The 26,803-nt window shown below is 38.0% G+C and overlaps 1 protein-coding gene across 1 annotated transcript; it reads left to right on the forward strand.

Moving 5' to 3' along the window:
- Nucleotides 1-19,678: 19,678 nt before the first annotated feature.
- LOC149211143 (uncharacterized) lies at nucleotides 19,679-24,968 on the forward strand. The gene is made up of 5 exons (XM_089396938.1): nucleotides 19,679-19,882; nucleotides 20,278-20,395; nucleotides 23,807-23,910; nucleotides 24,091-24,222; nucleotides 24,526-24,968. The coding sequence occupies exons 1-5, from the start codon at nucleotides 19,880-19,882 to the stop codon at nucleotides 24,550-24,552; spliced, it is 384 nt and encodes a 127-aa protein (XP_089253064.1). The 5' UTR covers nucleotides 19,679-19,879; the 3' UTR covers nucleotides 24,553-24,968.
- The last annotated feature ends 1,835 nt before the right edge of the window (nucleotides 24,969-26,803 follow it).

Raw genomic sequence — 26,803 nt, forward strand, 5'->3', positions numbered from 1 at the left:
ATGTGCTTAATTAACATTTTTCTTACTTCGTTGTTTTATAGATTTTATTTTGTTTTTGGATTTTGTTTTTGTTGGTTTCCTAAAGTATCTAATGCAAATGGAAATCCTATTCTAAGGTCTTAAGAATACTTTTAAAGGTCAAGTATGGATGTAGATTTCAAGACAAAGTCTATGTCCCTAATGGTAACTTCCAAAACTTAGCACTTCAAAAGATCTCAAAACATGTTATTGATGGAATTAGTACTTAAACAAAAGTGTAAATATGCGACTACTTCAATCAAACAAAACATGAAATACTGATCATGAAATCACTGTCTCTGCTTCTTGTCTAAATACAAAAGAAATGAACTAAGCTACTGCACTCAAAGAAATCCAAAAATTGCAAGTAAAGTAAAGCTAAAATCAAATTACATCAACTCATATTCTGACCCCTCACCATTTGTCTCGCTCTGGTTTTAGGAGGTAATCATAAACAAATTGAGCAATCTGATATCTAATTTGCAGAAAATGAAACTAATATCAAACTACGCATTCATACTTCAATCCCTCACCATTTGACTTGCTCTGGGTATAGGAGGTAACTGAAAATCACATGAGCAATTCAATAACTAACTTGCAGAAAAATAAACTAATATCAAACTACGCATTCATACTTCAATCCCTCACCATTTGACTCGCTCTGGCTATAAGAGGTAACTGAAAATGACATAAGAAATTCAATAACTAACTTGCAGAAAAATAAACTAATATCAAACTACGCATTCATACTTCAATCCCTCACCATTTGACTTGCTCTGGCTATAGAAGGTGTTAGCCTCCTGTTGCAACAGGTGTTCATCTTTCATGATTGACATTTTTACATGCCAAATATGTCATACTTTGCATGCTGCAATGCTCCATATTTCCTGAAAAGAGGCCATGAAAGTGTGCCAGTCTAAATGCCACTACTGTATCCCAATTTTGATGAGTTATCCATTTTTGAAGAAGTCTCTGTTAAGGGAAGTCCAAACAGCCTAATCTTGGCTTCCCTAGTTTTCAATTTCTTGTTTTAGAATATAGAGAGTCATTATCTGTCCAAACAGATCAATCTTGGCAGATTTATATATAGGTAGAGAAACAAAGGAGCCCAACTGCTTAATCTGGGCCCTTGGAAGAAATAAGTGTAGACTTAGATAGAGGGACAACAAAAAGAGAAAAGGATAATCTGGGTCTGCAAGTCCAAGTGCACCTATGCAAAAAGAAGAAAAAATGCTAGGTAAGTAGGCGGGGTAGGTAGTTTTGTGGTTGCAGAATCATGCTCTGTAATCCATTTCATGTTTTCAGGTGTTATATCTTCACAGATCACAGTTATGATGCAGTTTTCCATTCGGAGGAGCTCAAGTGAGGCATGTCTAACTCCCCCTTCTTCTCATTTCCCAAATCACTCACTAACTTCCCTGAAGGGGTCAAGATCTACTTGATACCTCTTACTTTCATCATTTTCCATATCATTTGCCTTGGTAAAGATCTGCTTTGCTCAAGGCATGTTCATACTTCCTCTATGAATCATTTTTCCCCATAAATAGCCTAATATTCACATACTTAGCGCTTTCTGATCACTTGTCATATTAACTACTAATTTTACTATGTAGCTCCCTATCTATCTCCCCTTCCCCTACTAAAAATGTGTTAATAACTCCCCTACGTACATATTCCCACCCCTTGGCATTTTTTAGCCACATTTATCAAGTCTGGGGAAATATTAAGTCCATCTGGGACCTATATTTAACCCATCCGCGTTCATATTTTGTGATAAAGTTGGTTCAAATCACACCCATGTTGCATTAACCCAAAAACCCACTCTCCTAAAGTTTTCCCCCCCCCGTCGTATGAATAAAACACATAATAAAATATGCGCGGGCCCCGTTTTTAACCCTCTGCCGCCTTGTCTCTCCCGTCGGCCGTCAGATCTGGCGCGCCACAGATCAACGGTGGGCGGGTCTTCCCATACGCCGATGTGCCGAGGGTTAACGCCCGGGAGATGGGCGGTTTTCCCGTCGTACTCCCGCCACGCGTCACCCTCTCGGCTGTGGCGGAGCCCCCTCCTCCGAAACCACCTACGCACAAAAGCGGTGCGCCCGAAATTGGATACCGCCTTCCCCCCTCATGCATCAGCGCCACATCATGCTGACGTCACCATGCCGCGTCGGCCTCCTGCCGCCATGTTCTTGCCATATCACTGCCACGACACCTCCTCCACCGTACTGCCACGTCACCCGTCGTACTGCTGACGTCACCTTGCCACGTCACCGCCGTAATGGGACCCACCGCTGACGTCACCGTCAAAAAGCGCAAAAGGCGCAAATCACAGCCTAGGAAGCCCAGAATCAAAATCTAAGGCAGTTTTTCATGCGCGATTAGCGCCGCGCATGGCTACGGGAAATAGGCCAAAATGGAAATCCCTTTCGTGGCTCGGCTTCAGCAGACCCGAAAGGCGCATAATGACATGAATTTCTTTCCGCAGCATTCAGAAAGGGGCAAACACAATTTTAAAAGCAAACAGAGGGCCGAACAGTAGCCATGAAAGGTCGATGCAACAATTTAAAGAGTATCAGAAGTGAGAAAGGCGCACATTCAATGCCAAAACCTATCAAGGAAGCGGCAAAGAGTATCAGTCGAATGTTTTAAATGAAAACCTTTATTCCCAATGTAGGTGGACATTGAATGACCTCTAACAAAGTCAAAGAAAGCAATAAAGGCCAATCAAGGCTCTCCCATCACAGTTAATGCTCCTCAGAACCACTCAAGAGCATGGATCAAAACCCAAAGCACAGTTATGGCTAAGTGATCAGCACAGAGCCATAAAGACAACACATTAAACTCCTTTTGGTACAGCTACCCCAGCGCAGCTCGAGGATATTTTCCCGCAATTATTTCACACATGTATTAGGTTAAAGACACTTATTACAACAGATCTGTCTGAGATCTGATATTTTTATAGATGTTTTACTTATAAAAACCACGCGAATTCATTGTTTAAAGGGTTGGTTGGTTGTATAGCTCCAAGAGAGACTCGCTCTGTATACCTGATGTTTTACTTAATCAAAGACTGCTGAAAAGCTTGGAAGAATGACTGTGTACTGTGTATGAATGTTTTGAAGAATTGAATGTGGAATTCTTGTGCTGCAACATGACTCAATAAGTGTTTCTTACCTTTGTTTTCCATTGATATACCATCCAAAATAGGAGAAAGAACGAATAGTTTAGAATTGGTTTAATTGCCCTCTATGCTCAATTTTTGCTGTTTCTATATGTTTTCATCTGAATTAGAAATGAATATGAATTCCCTGTGGCTCATATTTCCCTATATTCACTCATGTTTGATAGTTATCTAGGGATTCTTTACTGCTCCTAGATAGAGCTCATTCACCTTCCTTCTGCTAAGCTGAACGAGAGATTCTTAACTGCCTCTCATTCCTAGCCTTCACTCCATCCTTTAGCTTGAATGATTATTTCATGTGCAGCTAGCTTGCTCCACATTCCCTATTGTGACCAATAAAACGCATCAGCGCTCCTACTCCTTGACTCCACACCCAATGGTTCTAAAACTTTCATGCTATCCCTGCCTCTTTACTTGAAAGCATCATCCATCCCACCAAAACTAAAACAAAACCCCTTGTACTCAATAACTAGCCTAAAATCATCATCAACAAAAGCTAAATCCTAAAGAGAGAGCCCTCTCTGACTGTTGGTGGGCTAGCACCTGCAGTCCAAAGATTGGTTTGTGGTTACCTCGGTCGTATCCCTCAAGGAGCTAAGGGACAACCTGAGTGATAACAGGAGGTAACTGAAAATGACATGAGCAATTCAATAACTAACTTGCAGAAAAATAAACTAATATCAAACTACACATTCATACTTCAATCCCTCACCATTTGACTCGCTCTGGCTATAGGAGGTAATTGAAAATGACATGAGTAATCTAATATCTACTTTGCAGAAAAGTAAACTTAAAATCAAATCACATCAATTCATAGTTTGATCCCTCGCCATTAGTCCCGCTATGGCTTTCGGAGGTAATCATCAACAACTTGAGCAATCTGATATTTAAACTAACTAACAAAGTAAATGAATATGGCTGAAATCAAAGCATAAACGAAATTGAAAAGCTAAAAAAACAAAGTCAACAAAAAGGTAAATCTCATGTCACTATTTGATGCAAAAACATGTAAAGAAAAACTAATCTACAATCAACCGGTTGAACACACTTACATGAATTAAAATTGCATGAATGGAAAATCTAATCTATCAAACTTGAAAGCAATCAAATAACATAATGAAATCAAAGCAAAATTACAAAATGAAATCTACTCTACCTTACATTCTAATGTGCTCCATGACATCTACTTCACATCTCCTTCCATATTGAGAACATCAAAGCTTTATTCAAATTCTTCAAAATTACAAAGTATAACAAAGCTCTCCAAAGCTTTCAAGAGCCATCAAGGAAGAACTACAAACTCCAAGCTAAAGAACTCTAAACTGAAACTTAAGAACTAACAAATGAATGAGAGAGATCTCCTATTTATACAAAAAGATGAGAAACCATCTCATTAATGAGAGTCCATGAATCTCTCCCTCTACCTCTAGAGTCCTAATCAAAATAGGAACTGATAAGACACATGTCTTCTTAGAGTTACAATACAATTAAGAGATGTGATACATATCCTCATGATCCCATGATTCTTTCCACTCAAATTCGAATTTGGCCTTAGAGTGCCACATAAGGGTCTTCTAGAAACCTCCTTTCAACCTACACATGTCAACAATCTCAACCCATTTGTTAGGTATAAGCATATGCACATTATTTTCTAATTTTTAACCACAAATTCACTTAAAAGGCTTAGAATTAATAAAGTTCGGAAAAACATAAATGTGGCCCAATGATAATGAAAGTGGGATGAATGTGGTGACATAGTAGTGAAATGGAGGTGAAATGGAGGTGATATAATGGACATAATAGTGAAAGTGTAATGGAAATGAATGACATTTTCAAGACTCAACATACCCCACAACTGAAACTATTGCATGTCCTCATGCAATATATATTACATTAACTATTTTGATCCTTGAGCTTTGACTTAACTTTGCATGATATCATTTGATAACTTCATATTTCTGCAAAGTGTTTTACTTGAATTGCAACATGGTTGGTTCTTGTGTTACAACTAATTTTTTTTTTTTGCATTCTATTTTGATCTTTGAACTTTGCATAATGATATTTTGATTATTTTTTTGCAAAGTATATCTTTATTGGATTGCATGATGGTTGGTTCTTGTGTAACAACCATGATTTTGTTTGTATCCAATTTATCCTTTAAGCACTTTTTTGAAAAGCAATTGTATGCTCATAATAACAATGTAATAATTAATATATGTTGGAAGTATGTGGGCTCCTGAATATGATATGGATATGGAAAAATATGAAGATGAATGTATTTCCCCCCCAACTGATGGTATTGACAATTTTATGAAATGAGGAAGAGAAATGTTTTTCCAACAATTATCATTCTAGTTTTTTATGGAATTCTATGGTCAAAAGTTAGAAAATGACGTACCTTCACTTACCCTTTGGAATGGATGAGTTGTATGTGTGGTGGCTGCAAAATTCTGATCATATTCTTCTTCAAGTGGTTGAACAAGAAGAGTCATGGATAGAGAGATAAGATGACTTTTTATTGCTTCTACTAAAACTTGCTAAATCTGCTCCAAAATGCTGAAAATAATAGTCTTCATATCTTCAAAACTCATTGGCACAATTCCTACTATGTGAAAAGATGTTTTGATATCGAACATAGTAGGAAATTGTTGGCTTAGTGGCCATTAATGGATACCACTAGTCAACACGAGAACTCTCATTATTGATGACAATGAAAGTCAAGATGCCCAAACACATCTTGCTAAGTACGAATGAATTTGTCGATGTCGAGTCACCTAGAAGATCTAACGAACAAGGGACATTAAGTATTCCCATTGTTTGTCAGCATGAGGACTTGTCATTAAGGATGCAAGCCTCAATGTGTTTTTACGAAGAACTTAGACTCAAAGGACTATGGACTCAATATTTGCATTGAAGCAAGGTTTATTTGCGACATGAAAATGACAGGAAATGGAAGATGAAAATGGAAGATGGCAATGGGCAATAAGCATATGAATAAGCCTTTTGCTTTTATTTGTGGGTTATGAATGGAGAAAAATAGATGGAAAATGTATGTGAATGTAAATGGAAAATATGGAGGAAAATGAGATGAATTGTTTATTATAAGGTATGGATGTGATGGAGACAATAGTATCTGAAAGCTTTTCAAGTGTTTGGATCTGATTTTGCATCAACATATTTCCTCTTTGTTGCTGATCATTCTCTTCATTGCCTGCATGTAGGAACTCTGTGAATGGTAATGGCATATGGAGCAAAATAGTTTGAGCGATGGAAATGGAATACCAGGGTACCTACTCTTGTGCTGCTCTTTTTTTTTTTTTAATATACCCGAAGTGTCACTCTCCTACTGCCTTCTGAATCATAAACCTTGAAGATGAATTTAATCTTTTGGTTACTTAGCAATTAGGCATGGGAACAATTTTAGAGCACTTCGACTATCAAAAAGATGCTTATGCAAGAGTGCAAATATGCAAGAGCTAGTATGCAGAAATGATAGATTATTTTCAAGATCAAACGAAAACCAATGATTTCAAGAATACCATTATAATGCACCAGATTTTGATATGATTCAGATCAGCCCACAATTAGCATGCAAACAGTCCCAAAATCTCACTTGAAAAACAAACAAGATAATACTTATTGAGCCTTTAAGTGTATTAGGATTGTCATAACTTATTTTCAGGACCAAACTTCGAAGATTACCCTGTTGTAGCAATTATATCAGACTTCTGAAATACACAAGACTGCTAAGGAAAATGAGCAGCAAAGCTTCAACTTATAGTTTTTATAAACAACTGAAGGCACATCATGATAAAACCTCCACTCCTTCCAGTTTCTAAATCGTAAAACAACCCATTTCCTTTTGCTGTCATGCTTCTATTTTCTATTGTCTGTGCCCTGTCCATTGTAAAATATGGACGATCATCCGAATTGGTCAATTTTCTCTACCTCACTCACGTTTTCACCATCGAGAAATCATACGGAGCTGGGGAAATAAGGTGGTTCCAAGTATATCTAGTTGAGTCCGTTGGGTCTGTAAGAGGATCTCTTCATCTCCACGCTGCCCATTACCGTAATCACCAATTGAAAACAGAATGACGTTGAATGAATAAATCAAGCAATATGGATGTAAAATGGTCGTATTCGACTTGGTCAAGTTCTGTTAAACAGGTGGAGTGGAGAAAAATGACAGATCAGCTTGGAAGAGGCGTACTCAACTGTTCACGTACTAGCAGAGCCGTCTTCAATTGAGATTGCTTGTTAACAGGTGTTAATGAATTGCAAACAGGTGACATTAAGGCAGAAGACGTGGTAGATTAAGTGCCAGCATGTAATCAAATTGGAATTCCCCTTTCTCAGGCACGCCGAATTAAATCACACCCTGTTCATTTAATTGAAATTCCGTTTTTTTTTACACGCGGCAGGCAAAAATGGGTTCCAAAGAACTGAGGATTTCTCCCAGACCGCCACAAATTTCTTAAAACGGTTTCTGGGTTATCTAATTGACCCTACTGGCGAAAAAACCCATGTTTTCTTTTTTTCAAATTCATCTCTGTTTGGCCAAATCGTGCATTTGAAGTTAGACGTTTTTCTCTGTTTTACGTTTTTCTGAGTTAATGTTTTTACTGTTCTGCTTCTTATGAATTGCTGTGGCATTCGGCCCTCTGGATTTCATTTGCTGTGTAATGGCTCTTGACCAGATTGTGGACTGATATAAATTGGCACTAATCCTTCCACCTTTGGGAGAGTCTTAAAGTGTTCAAGCACCTTCATTGCCGCTTTGCCATATTTTGGATCACCAGAAATTTTACTAAGGTACCAAAATTCTAGTTGTACAGAAGTGACTTCTGAAGCGCTACTTAACCCATCTGGTGCTGGATGTGCAGCTCTTTCATGAAGAATAACATCTGAGAACGGAATAGCAGTTTGACTAGATGTAAAAGCAGACAATAAGCGATCTGCGAGGTCCTTAGCTCTTTCTAAGTATACCGTAGGTTTGGGTCCATGAAGCACAGATCTAGAACCCCATTCTCTAACCATTTCATTTTCTCCACCACTAAGATGATAGGCACTAAGAAGACCACCCAAGATACGAATTGTAGTTTTAAACAAACCTATATTATGATCCTGAGATTGTATGGCTCACATCTCATTGGGAAGTTACTGATTTCCTTATAAATTTGGCGGACATCCCCATATAGTTATGGTCTCAGTTGGGATGTTCCAGCAAGACAGAGAAATGGAAGAAATGATTGAGATGAGAAATAGCAGTTGTAACAATGTTGATGATACTTCAACAATGGATGGAATATGGATGAGTGTTGAAGATTTTTACTAACATTGACCTGTTACTATTGATTACAAAAGTCAGGGAAACAACTAGAGGAGGCTATTGCAGGGTTTTTTTTTTAATTGGCCTCATCTTATTTTCTTTACAACAGTCCATGCAATTTGATATGTCGAATTTGCACTCTTTTTTTTGAATCAATTGAAATGATGAAGTTTATTTTGTCTCCCTTTTTTTTTAACATAACAATTCTTTTTCTGATCCTCCAGATCACACAAAGTGCAAGAGGAGATCATACTCAAGAATTATTAATTTTTTTTTTACATAACAATCATTTTTCTGATCCTCCAGATCACACAAAGTGCAGGAGGAGAGCATACTCAAGAATTATTAAATTTTTTTGATGTAAGAAATAAGGTCACCTAATTACACTTCCCTGGCAACGGCACCAAAATGTCTAGTCAATTTAACGTCTTAAATTGCTCTACATAAATTATCAATCCGGGTATCGTAAACTGATGAAGTGTGGTGCACCATATGTGCTTAGTTAACATTTTTCTTACTTCGTTGTTTTATAGATTTTATTTTGTTTTGGGGTTTTGTTTTTGTTGGTTTCCTAAAGTATCTAATACAAATGGAAATCCTATTCTAAGGTCTTAAGAATACTTTTAAAGGTCAAGTATGGATGTAGATTTCAAGACAAATTCTATGTCCCTAATGGTAACTTCCAAAACTTAGCACTTCAAAAGATCTCAAAACATGTTATTGATGGAATTAATACTTAAACAAAAGTGTAAATATGCAGCTACTTCAATCAAACAAAAGATGAAATACCGACCATGAAATCACTGTCTCTGCTGCTTGTCTAAATACAAAAGAAATGAACTAAGCTACTGCACTCAAAGAAATCCAAAAATTGCAAGTAAAGTAAAGCTAAAATCAAATTACATCAACTCATATTCTGACCCCTCACCATTTGTCTCGCTCTGGTTTTAGGAGGTAATCATAAACAAATTGAGCAATCTGATATCTAATTTGCAGAAAATGAAACTAATATCAAACTACGCATTCATACTTCAATCCCTCACCATTTGACTCGCTCTGGCTATAGGAGGTAACTGAAAATGACATGAGCAATTCAATAACTAACTTGCAGAAAAATAAACTAATATCAAACTACGCATTCATACTTCAATCCCTCACCATTTGACTCGCTCTGGCTATAGGAGGTAACTGAAAATGACATGAGCAATTCAATAACTAACTTGCATAAAAATAAACTAATATCAAACTACGCATTCATACTTCAATCCCTCACCATTTGACTCGCTCTGGCTATAGGAGGTAACTGAAAATGACATGATCAATTCAATAACTAACTTGCAGAAAAATAAACTAATATCAAACTACACATTCATACTTCAATCCCTCACCATTTGACTCGCTCTGGCTATAGGAGATAACTGAAATTAGCATGAGTAATCTAATATCTACTTTGCAGAAAAGTAAACTTAAAATCAAATCACATCAATTCATAGTTTGATCCCTCGCCATTAGTCTCGTTATGGCTTTCGGAGGTAATCATCAACAACTTAGCAATCTAATATTTAAACTAACTAACAAAGTAAATGAATAAGGCTAAAATCAAAGCATAACTGAAATTGAAAAGCTAAAAAAACAAAGTCAGCAGAGAAGTAAATCTCATGTCACTATTTGATGCAAAAATATGTAAAGAAAAACTAATCTACAATCAACCAGTTGAACACACTTACATAAATTAAAATTGCATGAATGGAAAATCTAATCTATCAAACTTGAAAGCAATCAAATGACATAATGAAATCAAAGCAATATTACAAAATGAAATCTACTCTACCTTACATTCTAATGTGTTCCATGACATCTACTTCACATCTCCTTCCATGTTGAGAACATCAAAGCTTTATTCAAATTCTTCAAAATTATAAAATACAACAAAGCTCTCCAAAGTTTTCAAGAGCCATCAAGGAAGAACTACAAACTCCAAGCTAAAGAACTCTAAACTGAAACTTAAGAACTAACAAATGAAGGAGAGAGATCTCCTATTTATACAAAAATATGAGAAACCATCTCATTAATGAGAGTCCATGAATCTCTCCCTCTACCTCTAGAGTCCTAATCAAAATAGGAACTGATAAGACACATGTCTTCTTAGAGTTACAACACAATTAGGAGATGTGACACATTCTCATGATCCCATGATTCTTTCCACTCAAATTTGAATTTGGCCTTAGAGTGCCACATAAGGGTCTTCTAGAAGCCTCATTTCAACCTACACATGTCAACAATCTCAACCCATTTGTTAGGTATAAGCATATGCACATTATTTTCTAATTTTTAACCACAAATTCACTTAAAAGGCTTAGAATTAATAAAGTTTGGAAAAACATAAATGTGGCCAAATGATAATGAAGGTGGGATGAATGTGGTGACATAGTAGTGAAATGGAGGTGAAATTGAGGTGATATAACAGATATAATAGTGAAAGTGTAATGGAAATTAATGACATTTTCAAGACTCAACATCAGTCTCAACAAAAATCCAATGATGCACTCAAAGACCAAACATATACCAATCAAGTATCATTTCCTTCGTGAACAAGTAGCTGAACAAAACATCATCTTGGAATATATCAATACTAAGGAGCAGATCGTTGATATTTTCACAAAATCTCTTCCTCGAGGAGCATTTGAATATCTTCACCAAAATATGGGGTTATTTCTCTAGCATCACATTAAGTTGATTCATAAATATGTTGCATGATAGGGGGAGTCCTTGTGCACTCCTTTGCCATTGATGCCAAAGGGGAAGAGAAGAAAAATATTGCCATCAATGACAAAGGGGGAGATTGTTAATCTAGGTTGTCATTGATGTCAATACAACAGTGTTTGTGATGGAAATTTCTTTGATACATGATTTCCCATTGATGCCCATTGATCATAATGCTCATAGTGATGAAAGTTTGATATATGATGATATGATGAGATGGAGGACTCAAGTGGATTGAAAAACAGGACGTCAATTGAACAACAAATGACGTAGGAGGTCAATTTAACAACAAATGACGCAAGAGGTCAATTGATTAGCAATTGAACAACGAATGGCGCAGTAGATCCAGTAAAGCAACAGGAGCAAGAAGCCAAAGAGTAAGATGCAGAGTTTATTGAAATCCATCAAAGAAACAAGTCATTGGAGCAAGAGAAGCAGGGTATCGCATATGCCCAGGGGTAAGTGTTATCGAGAGAAAAAAGAGCAACAATGATAACAGAGGAGTAAAGAAGAAAACTATTGGAAGAGCAGAAGAGTGAAGAGAAGTCACATGAGCAACAACTATCGGAAGAGCGGGGGTAGGAAAGTACGAACTTCCTTGATCGTGGCTGAAGTCCCGCACTCAATCCTAGCCGTCGATCTCATAGTCAACCCTTAGATCACGGTCAACTGCGGGGGTTAAGGCCATTTTTAATCCATGTGCCAGTCGAAGTCCCACAAACCGTCGATTGCGATAAGGCTGTGGACCCGACAGATTTATTAACAACTGTTTAATGTAATATCACATCCGCAGTATCACAAGTTTCAAAGGATGTTAAAACCTCTGATTGCGATAGAGTTGTGGACCTGATGGATTCATTAAAAACAGTTCATTGAATATTGCATCCACTCCATCGGAAGACAGAGCATGTGCACACTTGTAAAACCTTTGATTTTTTATGAAATTGCGATTGCGGGATTAAAGGTGATGATGTGGCATGTGGGACCTCCATGTGGAGAAGAAGGACAATTCACAACTCATGAACGTGAATTAGCATAAGAAAGGAAGCCAAAGGTCGAGCGAATGGTAGAAAGAAAGCCGAAGGTCGAGTGAGCACAGAGGAAGCTGAAGGGCCAGCGGAAGATGAAGGTAAAAACATTCTGTTGATTGGGTTAATCTTTAAAAAGGCTCAGACCTGTGATAAATTTATTGATGGAAGAAGTACAGAACACAATTTTGAAGAACAGTTTTGTGAAAGGAAATAAAGTTTCATCTGTCAACATTGAAGGGAACGGTGGATAGCACCAGCATTGAAGTGATTGTGAGTTTGTTTCTCGGAAGTAAGATATCGCGACAATAAGAAGCAGTCACTCCCGAAACAGTTACTGCAACACAGATATTGGAGACGTTATTGGAGATCATGATGGCTATTTGAAATCATCATAAGGTAACTTTGTAGATTCTGTGTGGGTAATATGAAGAATTGTGAAGACTCCTTCATATGAAGACAGGTTGTCATTGATGTAGCAGTGAAGCTGTAGATTAACAGAACACGATGAAGAAGATTTTGAGAGCAGTGTAATACAATCAAAACATTTCTTGACAAAGCAAAACTATAGGGTTGAAGCCCTTGGGGTTGGTGCCTCAAAATTGGAAGGATTGGTGTCCTTGGAGTTGGTGCTCCTAAACACAACGTTGGTACCTTGAAGAAGATAGGGTTGGAGCCCTAGAGGTTGGAGCCTCACAAATGACCAAGTTGGTGCTTGGCAACGGATTGGAGCCTTATATATATTGTACCTGATTTATTGTAAAGATTAGATTAATAAAAGCATTTATTCTTATTTCTCATTTTGTGTTCTAAATATAAATAATTTAACTGGTAAAAATAACAATTGAAAAGAAATACTGATTCACCCCCCTCTCAGTGTTTCCAACATGTCGAGAAGCTGTGAGTGTTTAATGTAAGTCTCCAAAAGATAAGGGCTGAATACAAGAATCACATGGCGAAATAATCAGTCCCATATGCTATCTTTAGCCTCGTGGACATTAAAATAATTTCTTTTACATCAAATCAAACTTTGATAGTTAAATTTTTAGACATGTGAGGTTTTTTTATTTTTATTTTTTAAAATAAATTTCTGTAGAAATTTTGAATAATTTAACACATATTCAACAGAGATTATCCTGATCATGTACTATTGCGGAATACATACACGATACATAAGCTCCTCTACGTTGATCATCAATATAGCAGCATCAATAACAATAAAACATCAAGAGCATTCACACATTAACACAGTATGTAACCCGGGGAAAGCATCTCGCTAAAAACCCCAACTATCTGTATATTAATGATTGAGGCCATGTAACATTACAAAGTACAATGCTTATCACAAGCAATCCAGTACCAGCTCCACCTGTTACACACAATACAGCTAAGATCTGATCTCCAAATCTATTCCACTGCTTGCCTGCCTCCACTGCTCAATACCTGCTCAAGAATGAATGAGAATGGTTTACCAAACTCGTATTTCACCTCCAAAGAATCACTCACACTGTGTTAGACGTGAGCAAAGGCTATAATACTGGGCAAATACATGAGCAAACTCATTGGCATACTCAATCCCTTGATTGTGCAAATCCTCATGCACAACTATAGTCACAACTGATAGCAATCTGATCCTCTAACACTTGTCCCTGTTGAACTGAACACCCACTGACATGCAATTGAGTTAACTGATGTATTCTATAGTTGTATTATGAGTTAATAATTAGTTTAACAACTCATCATTAGTCTATTTGCAGTTAGACTAACTACAACTAGTTTAACCAAGTCAAACTGAACACAACTCCATCAACTCCACAATCAACTCCACCAAACTCAACTGATTGAGTTCTAACTGAAGTCATGCATGCAACAACTCAACTGACTCATAAGAAAAGCGTACTTCCTTCTGACAGCTACATGTGCCACCTCTGTAGCTCAAACTGAAGTGCTCCAAGAGAATAAGATCAAGTTTATAGTCCAAATATTATTATGAGACAATAATATTTGACTTTTCTATTTTGGGCAGCCAGTCTAAAAATAGACTTTGATCACTCCTGCTGTGATCACTCATACTGTGATCATCCCTGCTGTGGTCACTCCTGCTGTGATCATCCTTGCTGTGGCCACTCCTGCTGTGATCATCCCTGCTGGGATCCAAAAATAGAACTTGCGCCATAATTTTCCTGCGGGCCCACTTAGTGAAGACGACTCTTTTCACTAAGCTCCATCATCTTGTTGCAATCTCAACCCTCCCTCTCGACAAGATATGGATTATCAACAACCCCTATCCTGCCTCGGTGGTACTCGAATTTGCTCCTGGTGAGAGCCTTCGTCAGAATATCAACATCCTGATCCTCCGTTGGAATGTATGAAAGCAACATGATCCTCCGCTGCACACAATCTCTGATATGATGGTACCTGATGTCCTTGCTGCCATATACTCGGCCTCTTGAGCTCCCTGCCCAATCTGCATCCTCCTGTCTGTACCACAAACCATATCCCGATGTGCCTCTCAAGTAGCGCAATACATGCTTGCCCGCCTTCCAGAAGAGCTTGGTAGGCTTAACCATAGCTTGTGAAAGCTGGTTAACTGCATAGCATATATCGGGTCGTGTATTGACCAAATGCATCAGCGACCCCACCAACTGTCGATAAACAGTGGCATCCACTTCTTCTCTCGAAGTGGCATCCTCCTTCCTCCAACCTCCAGGAAGAGGAGTATTAACAGGCTTGCAGCCATGCATGTTGAACTTCTCTAGTATTTCCCGAGCATACTTGCCCTGAGAAACAAACAGTCCACCACTGCGCTGCCATATTTCCAATCCTAGGAATAGTGAAGGAGGCCCAAGTCCTTCATCTCAAACTCTGTAGCAAGATCCTTCTTGCATGACAGTATCAACAGCTCATCACCCGTTAGAATCAAATCATCAACATACAGTACAATGGTAAGCAACTTACCCTCCACCACAATCTAGTATAGGTTAGGATCCGCCTCGCTCTTGGAGAATCCAAGTCCTGTGAAATAGCTGTCTATCCATGTGTACCAAGTACGTGGTGCTTGCTTCAACCCATACAACGCTCTCTTGAGCCTGCACACATGCGACTCGCTGCTGAAGACCTCAAAGCCTTCGGGCTGCTCAATGTACACCTCCTCCTCAATGACTCCATTGAGGAACATAGTCTTCACATCCATCTGATGAATGTGCCATCCCATCTGCGCTGAGAGAGCAAGAATCGTCCGTATGGAAGAATACCTTGCGACAGATGCAAAGGTCTCCTCATAATCAATCGCCTCTATCTGTGAAAATCCTCGGGCAACAAATCTTGCCTTGTACTTCTCTACACTCCCGTCAGCTGCCTGCTTAACTTTGTAGATCCATCTCGAATCCACCACTGATTTCCCTTCCGGTCTAGGAACAATCTCCCATGCACTGTTTCTGACAATAGAATCATACTCTTCCACCATGGCGTCTACCCATGCGGGATCCTCCACAGCTTCCTCGAAAGAGGATGGCTCAGTCACAACACACTTGCTTATAAGAGCCATGTATCCAGTGTACCGATCAGGTGACTGTCTCTGCCTGCATTGGGCTGTAGGTGGTCCTACAACTTTCTCTGCATCTTGAGCCAGTCACTCAGCTTCTGTCAAGCGCTTTCGCCCTCTGATGGTTGGCGATGCATGAGCGGTCTCTTCCACTCCATGAACCTCATCCTGTGGCTGATCCACATCCTGAAGCTCATCCTTAGGAACTAATAGCTCCTCATCTGCATGCAAGTGTAGCTCCCTCTCAAGCGAACACTTCATGGCTTTCTCCTCCTGAAATTTTATATCCTGTCGCACGACAGTTTTACCACTGTCTGGCAAATACACACGATAGTTGTGGGGCGTATCAGTGTACCCCACAAATATCCCAACCTCTGCGGTCGGCTCCAACTTCTTCCTGGCATAGTTCGTCACATGCATGTAAACGTTAGCACCAAAATTCCTCAAATGAGAAAGATCAGGCTTCTTACCAGAATAAGCCTCCTCGGGTGTACTCATGCCAAGTATCCTATGAGGACAACGGTTCTGCACATAAACTGTTGTATTGCATGCTTCCGCCCACAAGTGAAGGGGTAGGCCCTGATCATGCAACATTGCCCGTGCAGCACCCACAATCGTTCTGTTCTTCCGCTCAGCTACTTCATTCTGATGTGGGTTATGGGGAGCTATGAGCTCTCTACGAATCCCTTCTGCCTTGCAGAAATCCTTGAACTCATCCGAGATGTATTCACCACCATTATCACTCCTAAGAGCCTTCACCTTCTTCCCCGACTCCTTCTTGACCAGTGATTTGAATTCACAGAACTTTGAATATGTCTCGCTCTTCTTCTACATGAAGAAGATCTAACACTTACGAGAGAAATCATCAACAAAAATCACATAATACCTGTGTTTTGCTGTCGAAGCAACTGAGAAAGGTCCACACACGTCTGTGTGAATTCTCTCAAGGATCGTCGTGGCGCGACTGTCCTTCTCGTGAAAGGTGGCTTTCACAAACTTCCCCAAAGTACACCCCTTGCACTGATCTGACTGCACAAGTGTGCCTTTAGGAAGCCCTGTAGTGATCTATTGCAATATCTTCAAGGCTCCATGGTGAAGGTGACCCAATCTCCTGTCCCACAACTCGCCATCATCCCGGCTCACCAATCCTTCTGCCTTGCCTGCCATTGCTGCGCATCCATCTACATGCAACTGATAAAGGTTCCTCACTCGAACCCCTATCTTCCGAGTCTCACCAGTTGTCTTGCTGCGTAGGAAAGCCTTTCCCTCGCTGAAAACAACATCATACCCCTTGTCTTCTAACATCGCCACTGAGATAAGATTCTTTTTCAATCTTTGAACATGCATGACTTCCTTCAATACGAAGGGTTTACCAGACTCCCTCTCAAAGGAAATGGTACCGATACTGGTCGCACTGTATCTACCATCATCCTCCATCTCGATGTGCACTCCAAGATCTTTGTCCTCCATATCAGAGAACAAATCTCTATCTCCCATCATGTGAAAAGGTGCACCACTGTCCAAGAACCACACCGACCCCATCACACTTGAAACCAAACATGCGATTAATGAAAAATCAAACTCAAACTGCGAGGCTAGAGCCTCTCCTGATGCCGATCCAGCAGCTTGCTTGTTCTTCTTCTTCTGCGGACGATTAGTGGCATAGTGTCCATGCTGGTGACAGTGAAAACACTTCACTTTGGACATATCCTGCTTCTTGCCTTTCGCACCAGACTGAGAAGCTTTCTTGCTCTTCCCTTTCTTTGCTTTGGCAGCCAAAGCGCAATTCTCTTCATCAGATACCTTTGATGAAGATCCATTCTCACCTTTATTGTTTCTGAGTTTATCCTTGAGCACCAGGTTGCTCTTGCTTTGGAATAACATTTGCAATCCGTTGAAAGACATTTTAACAACACTGCTGCAAATTCGATTTCCACCAGCTCCAACTCAACTGCCTCGGATCTAAGATTCGTGAGAACATAATATTTCTCGTACAGAGATTAATTGTATGGGCATTCAATGGATATCTCACCTTCCAAAGGAAGGATGAATCCAGAGGCTGCCTGGCCCGATTACAGACTCTGCCTGAAGAAATAGAATGTAAACACTTCTTGAATAGTAGATTTGATGATCAACAGCTCTGATACCATGTAGAAATTTTGGATAATTTAACACATATTCAACAGAGATTATCCTGATCATGTACTATTGTGGAATACATACATAATACATAAGCTCCTCTACGTTGATCATCAATATGGCAGCATCAATAACAATAAAACATCAAGAGCATTCACACATTAACACAGTATGTAACCCGGGGAAAGCATCTCGCTAAATACCCCAACTATCTGTATATCAATGATTGAGACCATGTAACATTACAAAGTACAATGCTTATCACAAGCAATCCAGTACCAGCTCCACCTGTTACACACAATACAGCTAAGATCTGATCTCCAAATCTATTCCACTGCTTGCCTGCCTCCACTGCTCAATACCTGCTTAAGAATGAATGAGAATGGTTTACCAAACTTGTATTTCACCTCCAAAGAATCACTCACACTGTGTTAGACGTGAGCAGAGGCTATAATACTGGGCAAATACATGAGCAAACTCATTGGCATACTCAATCCCTTGATTGTGAAAATCCTCATGCACAACTATAGTCACAACTGATAGCAATCTGATCCTCTAACACATGTCCCTGTTGAACTGAACATGCACTGACATGCAACTGAGTTAACTGATGTATTCTATAGTTGTATTATGAGTTAATAATTAGTTTAACAACTCATCATTAGTCTATTTGCAGTTAGACTAACTACAACTAGTTTAACCAAGTCAAACTGAACACAACTCCATCAACTCCACAATCAACTCCACCAAACTCAACTGATTGAGTTCTAACTGAAGCCATGCATGCAACAAGTCAACTGACTCATAAGAAAAGCGTACTTCCTTCTGACAGCTGCATGTGCCACCTATGTAGCTCAAACTGAAGTGCTCCAAGAGAATAAGATCAAGTTTATACTCTAAATATTATTATGAGACAATAATATTTGACTTTTCTATTTTGGGCAACCAGTCTAAAAATAGACTTTGATCACTCCTGCTGTGATCACTCATACTGTGATCATCCCTGATGTGGTCACTCCTGCTGTGATCATCCCTGCTGGGATCCAAAAATAGAACTTGCGCCATAATTTTCCTGCGGGCCCACTTAGTGAAGGCGACTCTTTTCACTAAGCTCCATCATCTTGTTGCAATCTCAACAATTTCAAACTCCATAAAATGGAGTTGTCTTTAGTGCGACTTTTTGGACTTTATGGAATTCGGCAGAAAAATTTGACATGAAATCTTGATTTGTGTTATTTAAACTTGTTTTTTGAGTTTATATATGGATTCAGCACCCTGAAAAACCCATGGGGCACTTCAATTGTGCAGGGGTTACCCATCAAGCTTGTGATTTATCTAAATTCCTACAAAATTTTAGAGAAATTAGTCAAGAAAAACCCACCCAAAAAGCTTCCAAATAGACAACTCCCCATAAAATTAATCACATCATTGTCCTCAAACAATCATAAATCATAAAATTAAAATATAATTTTTGTAAAAATAGAAAATTTAATGGAAAGTCTCAAACTGATTACCCATCCATCCGTGATAAAAATAAAAATAAAAATAAATACTCTATCAAATTAACCACTAAATATAAAATTGGAGTTTGAAAAGGCTAAATTAACCGCCAAGACTCCCACACGCTAAATCTAGATCACGGCCTTGATCATTGCATCACATTCAACCCGTGACTGTATAAAATCCCCACGGCTATTAGGTTTTAAGGTCAAGCTGTGATCCCAGCCGTTGATATCGGCGATTCAACGTGCACAGTTACCCTTAGACTATATAGCTGCGAAGGGGTTTTGTGGACTGAGCAGACTTTGTTTGAAGCACAGCAAGAACTTCGATAAGCGTTTTCTGCATTTTCACAGTCTAAATCTCTCATCCAAATGGTAAGTTCAAATGAATGTTTTTCAGTGTTTTCAATGGGTGGTTGATTTTGGTTTAAGGGTTCAGGGGTTAACTACTACTGGCAGCTTTCTGTAAAGATTTACAGCAGTGTAAACGGTGTTTGTCTTTTAAAGCTATTTTTTTTCTTTTTAATGAAATGGGTTTTATTTGCGTTTACTGTCCATGATTTTCCTGAGAAGTCGTGAAATGCCTTTGTGCTCGTCATTGTGTTTTTATTGATTTCTGTAGGTTCACTAGATTTTATTATTTGGAGATAATCTCTGTAACAGGCCATGGGATGGGGTATTTGCTCCAGTATTGATGGGATTTAAGTTAATATATCAACTGTCACTAAGAAGTGATGGTTTTATTTAATTGAACTTGGTGCATTTTGTAGGCTGAAGCAGTGAATCCGAAGGCCTATCCTTTGGCAGATTCCCAGCTTTCAATAACTATTATGGACTTAGTACAGCAGGCTGCCAACTACAAGCAGCTGAAGAAGGGTGCTAATGAAGGTATGTATCGTGAGATTTTAAGTAAATGTTTGTAAGGACTGATTCTCCCAGCTGGCTGTGTTGAAATGCAGTCCAATAATAGTCGTATTTTAAGGATCCTCACTTCCAATGTAACACCTAGGTTGGGTTTTCTCTGAGACCATCCCCAAACTCTTTGTGACGGGGAAAAACTGACCCTCTTTGAAAAAAATCGTGAGACTGCCTATTCTTTCGGTCAGTAGCCACCCTTTTCTTATTTAAGAACCACACAATCTTTCTGTTCATTTTCAGTTCCGGTTTTGTTTTCATGCTGGAGACCTCTATTTTACATACCGATACAGGGAAAAAAAGGCTTTTTACCCATGACAATTTTTTATTATTAAAAAACTCTTGGCCAGATGCTTTTAAGATTATTGAGATTTTTAATTATGGGGATTTTTAATTTGAGGGCATCCACCAACCAATGTTCAAATGAACCAAAGACATGTTTTGCCCTGCAAGCAAGCTGTTGGATTTGGTTTGGGTTAAGAGCAAGTCCTTGCTAACTTTTTTGGAATAGATAGGTCCCCATTTAGTTTCTTAGTCTAAGATTCGTCACTGAATGTTGTTGGTTGACATGCCTGGGGCGTTTTGAGAGAATGCTGTAGATCTCACTGATTTAGTGTTGGAAGTGATTTGGGCATATGCTTATTGTCTCCAATGGTGAATACAATAGGGAAGAAGGTCATGATCCTCTTCATGAGATTTGGATGGGGAGGACCATCTTAGATTTGTGATAGCGAAGGAGGGTGGCAAAGGAGCCTCTCAAGTATTTGGTAGAGGCAATGAAACTAAAAGGAATATTTGAAGATGAAGTGTTTGTTTGAGTTTGTCTCTTGTAAGTAATGTCATTGGCAAGTGTGTTAGGGTGTGGGATGCGGTGATCTATCTTGATATGAAGCCAATGAACCCATTCTGAACTAGCCAAGGGGATCTTGAGGTCTTATCTAGAGTGTGTTCGTGAAAGGGTACTTACCTAGCTATATATACAGGGCTCTCATTTTCATTTGTAATCATCCTACATCAATTCTTTATATAATATACAATTTATACTTACTGTCTGGCAATGGATGTATTAGTCTACGAAGTATTTTAATATTTCTGCTGCGTATATGACTTTTGGTCGTTACAACCTTCATGTCTCAAGTAGTTGGTTGGTTCAGCTAAAACTTCCCCAAGTACTTGAAATCTGATCAAATAAATTTTTCTACACACACTTGAAAGATTTGTTAGATCCATTGGAATTGATTAACATAGGGAAAAGGAAGTCTAGGGATTCAACTAAAATCCACTAGATCTGCCTAATCATTAGTGTTTCCTCAACCCAAATAATAGTGCAAAATAATTGTACACTAGTAAATCCAAAGGCAGATGGAACTAACAATATAAAACATTAGTAGAACATTACGCACTAAAGATCATAACAAAGTTACCAGGAGACTGAAGAAATACACCATTGCTTTGCCCCCAAAGACTTTGCTTTTATTAATCAGAGAAAATATTACAGAGCTTCCAGAGCCAATTACACCATCCAAAGATGTTACAATGAGGAGCCTCAGGCTCAATTTATAGAAAAATGAGAGATCTAGATCTTTCTCTAAGTGGAAAACGGCTAGGTCCAACGAAGTGCACAAATTTGACTTGATCCTAGAGAATAACAATTAGTTAAAGCTTGATTCCTGCTAGAATTTAATCTTGATCCTTGATTTGGAAAAAAGATTCGAATTTGTTGAAGAAAGCTTTGATCTTGGTTCAATTTTTTTTCCCAACTTTTTCTCCTTAAAAAAATGCTCCTTTACTTAACCACCATGGTCCAACAACTCGATTTTCCTTAAGAAATTGAATTTTTCCCTTTAATAGAGGACCATGATTTTTTTTTTTTTTTTATTTTATGAAATTCCCTCATTCAATTTAACCACTTGGACCAAAAAAATTGATTTTCCTTGAGAAATTATTTTTTATGGCCCAACGAATTTTTTTGTGGGATTTTTCTGCCTTGGAAATGAGTCCTTCAAATTTAATCTTCTTTGGGAAAGTCCATGTTTTCCAAAAATTCATTTTTCCACTTGGAGAGAATTTTGTTTCTTCTCATTTTAAAACTTTTTTGACCATTTTAAGGCTAAATTTTTGCCCTTTTTTGTCGGAAAATAAAAATATGACTCCAGAGGGGTTATTAACACATTTTTCCACTCTCAAAGTGTATCTAAATAGAAATTTTACGTGATGAGTTCTAATTATGAGTACTCATACCACGTATAACTTCTATAGACAACAATTTGCATCTTTTACAGCAAATTTTACATGAAAATCCTGCTGGAAGAGGAAATTTGACAATTAAAAATTGACCTCTAGACAACCAAATTTTGTGAGACTCAAGACATGATCTAGCATGATAATTTACATCGATTCTATACATCTCTGAACCAAAAATACAGCAAGAAAGTGGCTCTAGATGGTATCTAGTGTAAAAAAAAATCATCCCACAACAAATACCTACATATCATCAGAATCATTGCCTATTTGGGGATCTTTACCATCAATATCACCCTCTAAACATCAAAATAAGATAAAAAAACTTATGTGCCAAATCGAGATTTTGTTTGAGTGATGGGTGCACTTTTTCTAGGGATTATGTAGATGAGTTCAACAGTCAATGCCACTAACATCAAGGTACATAAAGGGCTTGATGCTTTTGACTGAATAGTAGTTGCATACCCTTGCACATGACATAATCAAATAGTAACATTGCAATCCCCCAATCCTGAAATCATAAAAACTGTTAAGTCTGCTGGATTTTGAGTGAGATATAAAATTGTACTTTCTCCATATGATAATGAAATCCACTAAGGTTAAAATCACTCTCAAACATCCTGAATCAATTAATGGTAATGCTAAAAAGTTAAGTAAAAAGATGAAAGTGAAAGATAAAAAAGAAAAGAGGTAGCATTAGGACCCTAAGGTTGAATATCAGGCTGCTGCACTCATTATTTTCTTTAAAATTTTTTGCATTTCGAGGGTCCTTGGTTGCACTGTACAGAACCGTTTCTTTCTATACCAAAACCAGCTGGTTTGGTGAAAAAAGTCTGGCTTGGTACCGAACTAGCCTTTTCCAGTTTTGTGCCACCGATTGGACCGGGTTAGACACCAAAACGGTCAGACTGGCTGGTTCCACTGGTTCCGATGCCGTTCGTCAGTTCAAATGATGACCTACAAATTATACTTTGAATTCAAATTACACGGTGTAAAAGGGATTCATTTGATATGATTGTGTGCTCGTTTCACTAGGGCTGAAACAGTTGAGCTTCAAACTGATTAATGAATATTATTAAAGCAGTATAGAGAAGCTCTCCTCTGATTATAGTATGCTTCTGAATTATATTTGGCGTGTTTCAGCTACCAAGACCCTTAACAGGGGAATTGCAGAGTTTGTTGTTATGGCAGCAGATGCCGAGCCTCTTGAGATTCTGCTTCATTTGCCGCTGTTAGCTGAAGATAAGGTACATGAATGTTTTCTTCTGTTTTTTTTTAACATGTAATAAGGTTGTAATTTTCAAATTTTGTACTTGCTTACGTAGTTGTACATGCAGTATACTGTTTCTGGATCTTTAGCTGTGTGCGAATTGAACTTAAGAATATGGTTTATTTTGTTTCTTATTAGTGTTCTTATGGATCTGCAGAATGTGCCTTACGTGTTTGTACCATCAAAACAAGCTTTAGGTCGTGCATGTGGAGTTACCCGTCCAGTCATTGCTTGTTCCGTGACAACCAATGAGGGAAGCCAACTGAAATCTCAAATACAACAATTGAAGGTAAATTAGGATTTTTTGGAAGATTGTGAATCAACTATTGAACAACCAGAAAAGCTACATGACCTCAGTTTCCTTAGAGAATGGAACTGTATGTTGTAAATAGAGGTCATAGCATTTATAAAGAATGTTATTTGAAGAATTGAATTATAATACTTTAGTAGTCTGAGTAAATTACTTTACTTTCCTATGTGAATCTTAAATGAGTGTTGGCTGTATTTTTTTTCAGTCACATTGTATTAATTTTCTTGTTTTCTCATTTATTTTTCAAACCATTTTTTGTTGATATTGCTTCTTCTTGTGCAGGATGCTATCGAAAAGCTTCTTATTTGATGCAGCCCCTGGTGTTCAACCCGATGTAACAATACTTGCCTGTCTTACAATACTGTATTGCCCATTCAGATAGCACTGATGAGATGGTCGTTTGGGCGAGGATGGTCTAATGGCAGCGTGACTCGTCCATGGTGAATGCTGGCCATGGCCGTGGAGGTGATTGTAGTAGGAGATTTTGAAAGTGACTGATTCTAATTTTTCTATTGTTATTGCAACTATTAAATAACTGTATTAATAACTTTGAATCATGAATTCTGTGGATCAGCTTAGACACGAGTGTTCATTGTTGCTTATTTGATAATGAGAACTTGCTACATTATTGCCTTCTACTCATTGATTAGCTAAATTGTGGCATCTCAATGTTCTTCTGACAATTTTGTGTTGTAATATCACCATAAGTGTTTTGTTTTGTTGCTTAGGACCCATGTTGACCCATATTAAGTAATGCTTGAGAATCTAGAGGCAGGCTTAATCTTTTAGTCTGTTATTGTTTATATTTTCTCACTTATAAAACATTGACAGAATAATTGGTATGCTTCAAAAGTCATCATGCTATTGAGAATCCTACTTATAATTTTTTTTATTGATTGTATGGCAACATCGACATTCATGTTGATAGCCCAAATCGGGTTGAGAGCTATTCTTAACGTGGACGGCATGGATTCTCTTTTAACATGTAACTTGATGGGTTAGCTGAACCTTATTCATTTGACTTGTGAATCCTGGATAATACTCGGTAATAAGTGTATTGGAGATGTATTCAAGGTAGAATCAGTGGAAATTTGTGCTATTAGAAGTACCCAGTAACGCAGTTGCTGCATTAAACCTTTTTCCATGCAGAAAGCAGAGTTTTCAAATCTCATGTTTTTCCTGAGATGAAAGGTCTAGGTCTTAGGGATTTGTCTGATTTATGGTTTCTAAACTTTTTTCGGTTGTGTTGAGTTACGAATATATTTGCTGAAGCGTTTTGTGCCCCTTCGGTAAAACAGATATGATAATTATGTATCTCATCCATAATATATTTGCTGAAGCATTTTGTGCCCCTTCGGTAAAACAGATATGATAATGATGTCTCTCATCCATTACCATTCTTTAGTAGAGTTTGTTGTTGGAAGACTTTGTTTTGCAACGTGTCTTGTCATTGCGTATACCACAGATGTGTTTTAGCTGCACTTACACTATTCAGTAGAAGTTTTCTAGAACATATACCAGTAAGACAATATCTGTTATCTTTGTCCAATTGTTCATGTTGTACCTTATTTTCCTGGACTTTCCGTAGAATTATTATGTCTCGACGGTTATATTGCAATCGAGCATGTCCTCTCTGTGTTGTTTTTAATTCTTGGATTTGGTTGTCATACATTTGCATTAGGACACAGGTTAATTGTTAATTCTATGTTCTAACAAGGTGCTGTATAGTTTGAAATGAACCTATTGGGAATCTTGTGTACTTTTAAAGGTTTTTAAGGTTTTTTTTGAAGGTGGAAAAATCTATTATAATTCTGTTGTCAACTGGTAGTGAGGACAGTTATTATTGGCTGCTGCCGGTGAATGTTGGCTGACTCATCACTGTTATTTAGGAGAAAAATTGGACCACCTGAAATAGTGGGTTGGTGGCAGACTTTCCTTCCTGCTAGATTCTCTTGGGTCTTGGGCCGTTAACTTATTTCCTCATGTTGGAGGAAGATGGAATCTTAACCAATGTGAAACAGTTTTAGGTCTTACTCTATGGCCACTTGACAATTTCAACGTAAAGAGTATATGTAAGAAAACCAATATCAATGAGACTAGTGACTATCTTGTCATGTATTTTCTAGTAAGATCTAACTTTAGTCCCATAGATATTTTGTGCGGGAGGTATTCAGTGCTTGAAAGGGGTAAAGGGTAGTTGAAAAAAAAAGTTCAAATGCAAGCTTATTGAAGGGTTGCTTAGACGACAATGCAGAGAGGAATTTTGAAATACTGCTCAAAGAACACAAGAATCTTTGATTAGTGATTTCATTTCTCCAATTGGAGGAAAGAAAGAACACATTGGTTTATTGGTTCTTATGTTGTGGCAAATGATTTCACAATCCGCAAGGTCAAAGGATCAGTTAATTTGAATTGTGTCAAAAGTTTTTCATGGCAATCTTTGGAAATTTTGAAGACTGGCATAGCATTTTTGTTGGTTTTTTGTTTTGTGTTTTTATTTAATTTTTTGTTCATTCACATTTGACCAAGAAAATGAACACCTCAACAAAAAATTGTCATA

The sequence above is a fragment of the Pinus tabuliformis genome, chromosome 1_2 (assembly GCF_031772625.1).
Source record: "Pinus tabuliformis cultivar Carrire ecotype Pingquan chromosome 1_2, CPIR1, whole genome shotgun sequence".
In the NCBI taxonomy this organism is placed as follows: domain Eukaryota; kingdom Viridiplantae; phylum Streptophyta; class Pinopsida; order Pinales; family Pinaceae; genus Pinus; species Pinus tabuliformis.

Coding starts and splice junctions, on each gene's coding strand:
- LOC149211143 (XM_089396938.1), top strand. Junction 20,396..23,806: donor GAAGAAGGGTGCTAATGAAG/GTATGTATCGTG, acceptor GGCGTGTTTCAG/CTACCAAGACCCTTAACAGG. Junction 23,911..24,090: donor CGCTGTTAGCTGAAGATAAG/GTACATGAATGT, acceptor ATGGATCTGCAG/AATGTGCCTTACGTGTTTGT.